General features: G+C 58.7%; 2 protein-coding genes across 2 annotated transcripts; both read left to right on the top strand.

Annotated features, from left to right (window-relative positions):
• The first annotated feature begins 1,172 nt into the window (after positions 1-1,172).
• Positions 1,173-3,748, top strand: LOC112590721 (uncharacterized). The gene has a single exon (XM_025308095.1). It carries the CDS (start codon positions 1,333-1,335, stop codon positions 3,202-3,204), a length of 1,872 nt encoding a protein of 623 aa, XP_025163880.1. The 5' UTR covers positions 1,173-1,332; the 3' UTR covers positions 3,205-3,748.
• Positions 3,207-6,319, top strand: LOC112590725 (fibrous sheath CABYR-binding protein-like). The gene is made up of 5 exons (XM_025308137.1): positions 3,207-3,212; positions 3,435-3,506; positions 3,697-4,311; positions 4,435-5,103; positions 5,360-6,319. The coding sequence occupies exons 1-5, from the start codon at positions 3,207-3,209 to the stop codon at positions 6,317-6,319; spliced, it is 2,322 nt and encodes a 773-aa protein (XP_025163922.1).
• The last annotated feature ends 204 nt before the right edge of the window (positions 6,320-6,523 follow it).

Here is a 6,523-nt window from a genome sequence, read left to right as displayed (position 1 = left end):
CTAAGGCCCGATTAATGTCAAGGAAAAATAATCGGGCCTTTAACAGAGCCCTATTAATTTTTCTATTCGGGTACTCGGTCTATTTTTTCGTTCACAAGGTCCGTCGAAACTTTTGCACGCGGGCGATATTTTACGAGATCAAGCCTGCCACACGTCGCGCGACAAAACCAATGTTCACGACCGAAACGCGCGGCTTGAAAAGTGAACCTAAGATACCGGAGGAGATAGTCTGAAGCTTGTCTTCGGATGCTTCGCAGCCAATGGGAGGACCCTTCATCCGGCGATCTTAAACCATCAACACGGCTCATAGTTTTACCTCCTTAGGAAGAACCTCCTCGTTCGCTCGGCGCTCCGACGTGTAATTAATTTCTCAATGTTCAGGAGGCACGATAAAGAACGGATCGCCCGCTATCGGTCATCAGCCGAAGACGTTGATGAAGTGAAGCAACGTTAATTAGCGCGCGCGCGCGCGCGTACGATGACTCGCGGGACACATCGCCGCGACTGTAGATATGTTCAGATCGAGCGGCTGGATTTACGACGATGAGATATCGAGAGCTGCGATCGCGCGCGTGTCGTGACAAATCTCGCGAATCTGATATGCGGCAATCCGCCGACAGAAGCTGCCCGCAGTTGGAGCCTGTCCAAAATTGACGGTGCGTCCTCGACGAGAATGTAACGGCCGTTCGCTTGGCACAACGAGCGGCGGGCGTACACATCCCCGTAAATCAGAGCCGCGGGAGACGCGATCCGACGATTATGAGATAATGTATGTGCACGACGACGCGAGAGCGAGTAATTGGCCAGGTGAGCGCGCCCTCGTGGCCGCGTTTAAGTCCTTCTGCGCGATTAACGAACGTATTTTTGATGTCACTCCGAACGGACGGGAATAAACGGCGCGCGAGCGCGCGCCGACAAATTTCTCATTTCGCGCAGCCACATTTCTCGCTGATGAAACCGCGACCGTAAAATTATTATTCAATTTGCATGACGCGCCAATTTGCCAACATGCCAGCGTAATTTGCGTCACGAGGCGGCTGCATAATTTTTCGTGAAATCGCGTCAGTTATACGCGTGTCTATATACGAGACACCGCGACTGCGACGAAAGTTTGTTATACCGACGAGTTATTCTTCCCCGAAGAGCAAGAATGAGAAGGAGAAAGGGCGGAGGAGGGGGAGGGGGGGGAGGGGGAAGAAAGAGACCGTGCGTGTAACGGAAAGCTGCTTTGGACAGATTCTGAACTCGCAAGGGGCGTCGGGCTGATCCGGAGGGAGGCCGCGTGAAATTTTTAGTGAGCAACCGAGCAGGCGAACGAGGAGGCGACCGCTCATGGCGAACCAAAGCGACCTCGCCGAGGAAAGCCGAGAGGACCGCAGTACGGGGTGGACAGACGACGGGGCAGCCGAGACGGGGCGTCGTTCGGCGGACGAGTCGAAGATCTTCACGGCCGTAAATCCGGCGGCGGGCCGTGAGGAGGCCACGGCTCGAGGGGAGAAGAGGATATTAAAGGAAACGAGCGCGCCGGGATGTTCGTCCGAGAGGGCGAATAAATCAGCCCGAGGGGAGAAGCAAGCGGCGGACTCGACGACGACGATGAGCTCCGCGGAAGGAAAGCCCGGTAAGCCGGCGAGGCCGCGTCACCGTCCGTTCTGCGAGCTGCTCGGCAAGCGGGAGCAACGACGGGAGCAGCTGGGCAAGCTGGAGGGCGAGCTGCGGCAGCGGCTGGACGTGCTGGAGTGCTCGATACCGGCGGTGATGGCCTGCAATGTCTGGAGGATGACCCAGGGCGCGCCCGCCTGCGCGGCCAGGCGCCTCCTGGAGCAGTGCTTCACGGCGGCGAGCGAGCTGCCGTCCGCGTGCTCCAGCCCGAGCCGCCATTACGACTGCCGGGTGCGGGAGGTCGAGGCCGAGAGGAAGCTGGCGCTGAAGAAGGCGGAGGAGGCGCGGGCGCTCTGGACCGAGAAGGCCCAGGCGCTGGAGGAGCGGGAGCGCGAGGTCGAGAAAGCGCGGAGGATCCAGGCGGCGCAGGAGGACGCGATGGGGCGGCTGAACGAGGAGCTGGAGGCGCTGCGCGCCGCCGTGGAGAAGGAGGAAGCGGAGGACGGGGAGTGCGCCGGCGACGAGCGCTGCGGGCGGCGCTGGCTCGGCAGGGTGGCGAGCGTCGCGTCCGTCGAGTCCGGGGACCTCCGGTGCCTGGAGAAGCTACAGTATCTAGCGGAGGAGGAGCTGCTCGTGAAGAGGGACATCGCCGAGCTGGAGCGCCGCGAGGACACCTACATGAGGACGCTCCAGCGTGCCGACGAGCTCTGGTCCAAGGTGGAGGGCGACGAGGCGAGCGTGCTCCAGGAGCAGCTGGACACGAAGACCGCGGCGAACCAGCAGCTGGCGACTCGCGTGTGCGAGTTGGAGGACGCGCTGGAGAAATGCAGAACGAGGATGGCGGCATGCCGTGGTGAGCTGGAGAAGTTTCTCAGCATCGAGAAACTCGAGGCGGCGATCGGCCGCGACGACGACGTCGCTCGAGTGACGGACATGGAGGTCGCGGTGAGACCGAGGGTGGCGCATCGACCGGTCGGCCGGCTGGACGACGTAGCCACGGTGGAGGACGGCGAGGTGTTCGCGGCGGTCCCCGTCGTAGACGAGGAGGTATCGGCTGTGACTGTCGCGGTGGACGCCGCGGTGGACGCTCAGGCGATTCCTCGCGGGGACGACAAGTACGTATCGGTCAAACCCGAGTCGGCCGACCTCGCCGTTGAGCGCCAGGTCGACCTCGCGCCGGTCGAGCCGGAAGACGTCGACTCCGAGCAGCGGGAGTACCGAGAGATGGAGGAGTACCTGGCGCAATTGGGCTCCTTGGAGGAGCTCTACGAGGACGACGGCGAGGCGTGTCCGCCCGAGGTCGTGTGCAACGGCGTGGTAACCTCGCCTACCGGGATGATGGATGACGAGGAGCTGCTCGCGATGGGCTTGGAGCCTGCGGAGGCGCGACGGAAGTGGGAAGAAACGGCGGAGATCCTGAGTCCTCGTGTCGAGGCCGCCGGGAGGACGCAAGAAAGGGCCGCGGCTGACGGGCCGATAGCGATGCCGGAAGTCGGGAGACTCGACGCCGACCAGGACGTCGTGATAAAGCGAACCGAGGTGTTAGCGTGGGTCGACAAGATCGATATGATTCGCGCGAAGATAGCGGTACGCGCACGATAAGAATGGAGGCAGCGGCGCGCGGCTGTGCGAATACGCCGAAATCGCATAATATTCTGATTAATGCAGCAACGTCGACGTTACAATATCAATATTAATATCGGAATATTCATGCGAACATAATACTACTGCGAATATTAATGCTCGTGAATAGTGCATTCGCTACGTGATCACTGTGTATACACACTCGCCCTTGGAGGAAACACTGAAACTGTCGTGTCTGCTTTCTTCAGAGGTATCCCGAGCTGCGGACAGTGAGAAGGGAAGCCGACATCCTGGCCGAGCAGATCGGCGCCCACGTCGGGGTAAGAGACTGGCGCGAGATACCGTAGATACTTTTCCCGTCATCCGCGTGATTTCTAGATTGTCACTCTTGCCACTTGGCAGCGAATGAGCGAGAAATCTGGCGAAAGTTTGAGATTGCTTTGGAACTGATCGATCGTGTTTCACGAGTTGCGAGACTGCGAGGCTGCGACTACATTATTATTCCATTAGGTAAAACCTAAAGAAGTGGCGCTGCACGAAGCGGAGGCGAGGCTCGGTGAGGACGAAATTAAATATGTGCCGGAAGTGCCAGCAGAGTTGCCTGAAATAACACCGCTGGGTGTAATAACGGAAATAACAGCGGTGGATGTTGAAGGAGCCAAGTTGGAAGACAAATCGCCGGTTCCGGAGGAGAAGGGAGTGAAACACGAATCCAAAGTACCATCAATACCAATCCCGCACCCCGAAGAAGCGCCGGGGGAAGCGGATCTTACAAGAGAAGAAACATCAGCTGAACCTTCCGAGATAGAAACTCAAGTTTGGAAGACCGAAGCCGACGATGAAACAGTGAAGCCCGTAGGTGAAGAAAGACTAATCGCTGAGCAAGTGAAGCTGGAGCAGGAAATAATATCCGAGCATGCGGAAGAAATTCAAGTAAAAACGGAACCTAAAGAAAAAGAGCCGTCGACGCCGTTCTCTGAAGAAGCGCCGACCGAAGCATATATAAAAGAAGAAACAACAGTAGACGTGCAACCTGAATCTACGGTGACCCTAACAGAACCACCTACTGTTGAACAAATAGAAGCTGTCGATGAAGCGATACAGCCTGTGGACGAAGAACAAGCTGTACAGAAACTAAAACAAGAAGAAGAAGAAGCAGAAGAAGCAGAAGAAGCAGAAGAAGAAGAAGAAGAAGAAGAAGAAATAACACCCGAACACGCTGAAAGAATTAAAGTGGTGACAGAAAAGGAAGCAGAGCCTCTCGTGGAGTTCGCAGAGACGGAAGAAGCTCCAGCTGTTATGATAAAGGAGAGATTAACGGATGCTGAAGAAGCAGTACCGACGGTGGGTGTGAAAGAAGAAGCAGAGGAACTCGCGGCAGACGAACCTTCAGCGGAAGGTGAAGAGGCGGAAGAGCCCAAAGTCAGCGAATTCGCAGCCGTAGCGGAAGTAGAAGAAGCTGAAGCGGTAAAACAACCCGTGCTCGAGGTGGAAGACATCACGAGAGTGGAAGACAGAATGATAGAGGAGGCACCGGCGGAGGTGGCACCGTCCGTCGTACCGTACGAAGTGAAGGAGGAAGAACCGCCATTGGCAGAGAGGGAAGAGTTACCGGCGGAAGTGGCCGCGGAGCTGCCGGCAGAAGCGAAGCGGGAGAAGGTGCTACTACTGGAAGAGAAGTTCCACGTGTTCGAAGCCTTCGAGGTGGAGGAAAAAATTCTGATCGTCAAAGCGAGGCCGCCAGAGGACACGGCGGTAGCCACGACGACGATCGAACCCCGACCAGCCCCAATCCAGCCGTACTTTGTGTTGGATCGAAGAACCAAGCTGGACGAGCGGGAATTGTTGCGTGTTATACCCGACGCGACGGTGTCGCCGCCTATCACCGCGAGAAGCAGATCAGTGACACGCTCCGCGGTGAGTAAAGTTATCCGCTTTGCTCTCAATATCCCCTTGATAAACTTGGCGAGTTGCCGCTTCTTTGAGAGAAGCCGGCTAATACAGCTCGCTCTCTCTTCCTCTCTCCCTCCTTCCCCCCCCTCTCTCTCTCTCTCTCTCGCCCTCTCGGTTTATAATACACTCGCTGCCTCGGCTCTATTACTCGCCGGGACATCTCCTCCGCATTAACTCGCGCGCGTGACCAACATTTTGAATCCGCCGGCTCCGCTTGCAGCTAACGACGACACTCGTCGAGGAGTCCACCGAGGAAATTGGGCTCATCGCGCAAAGTGACGTGCTCGAAACCACCGAGCTAAACACCGAGGCGCGGCTTCCAGCCGCCGTGGGTCGCGCGCCGCCCGCGCGGCTGATCGGCGAATATTTCCAAGCGGCCGCGACGGAGTCGGGCGGAGTCGGGCGTCCTGAAATAACCGGCCGAAAAATGCCCCAGCACAAACGCCTGAGGGACCAATCGACCGTTACGAGCAGCAGCGCCGGCTCACAGACGGATAAAACGAGCCGCGCTAGCCACGAGCGAGTCGAGAGGGAACGCGGCCGACTGACGACGGAGCAACTTTTGCGATCCATCAAGACCGCGGCAGCCGGCCTGACGCGCGGCGACACCGAGCGCGAGATTCGTACGATTAATTACGCCGTGCGGCCCGAGACGGACGGGGCTAGCTGCAACTGCTGCCTCTGCGGCGACGACGCGTCCTCGTGGACGCCGACGAGTGGCCGGCCGCAGGCGGACGCGAGGACGCCGCCGTCGCCGTCGTTGGCGGCCGCCTTCAAGCGCGCCTTGCTTCCCGTCAAGGCGAGCCACATGATACCGTACGACAGACTGTGCCCGGCCTGCAGGGCTAAGGTCCAGGCTAAAGTGACGCGCGACAAGGGTCGCATGGAGGAGATCGTCGAGAGAGCGTCGCGCGACAAGCAGACCGACGCCGCGGCGCCGCGCCGCGCGGCCTCGCGGAAGAGGACGGTCGAGAAGAGGGACCAATGGTGTCTGGCCAAGATACCCAGGCGAAAGGTCGCCGAGGTCGCCGAGTCCAGGAGGAAATCCGATCCGTCGGAAGAGCAGCAGAGGTCGAAGAAGACGGACGCGACGCCGTTGACGCCCAGCTGCATTTGCTTCCAGCTGGAGAAGCCCGGCGCGATGCCGGCTAGGAAAGGAAACTGCTATTGTGCGGACTGAAGAAGACGCGGCACGCTTGTCGTTAGTCCGCTCGATCGATCGGGCACGACCGTCTAAGCGGGGGGGATTTGGACTCGCGCACCTCGGTGCGTATTTCGGTGCTCGCAATCATCGGCGGATTGGGAGGAAAAATGGGGCGCGGGGAGAACAACCCTCGATCGCAGGTAGGCTACGAACAGGGGGAAGTTTCGCGGAGAATTTAAT

The sequence above is a fragment of the Harpegnathos saltator genome, unplaced genomic scaffold (genome assembly GCF_003227715.2).
Source record: "Harpegnathos saltator strain DR-91 unplaced genomic scaffold, Hsal_v8.6 scaffold139, whole genome shotgun sequence".
NCBI lineage: Eukaryota > Metazoa > Arthropoda > Insecta > Hymenoptera > Formicidae > Harpegnathos > Harpegnathos saltator.
Note: the sequence above shows the minus strand (reverse complement) of the source record. Positions and strands in the feature narration are given on the sequence as shown.

Coding starts and splice junctions, on each gene's coding strand:
- LOC112590721 (XM_025308095.1), top strand. CDS start 1,333: ATGGCGAACCAAAGCGACCTCGCCGAGGAAAGCCGAGAGGACCGCAGT.
- LOC112590725 (XM_025308137.1), top strand. Junction 3,507..3,696: donor AGATCGGCGCCCACGTCGGG/GTAAGAGACTGG, acceptor TTATTCCATTAG/GTAAAACCTAAAGAAGTGGC. Junction 5,104..5,359: donor GATCAGTGACACGCTCCGCG/GTGAGTAAAGTT, acceptor CTCCGCTTGCAG/CTAACGACGACACTCGTCGA.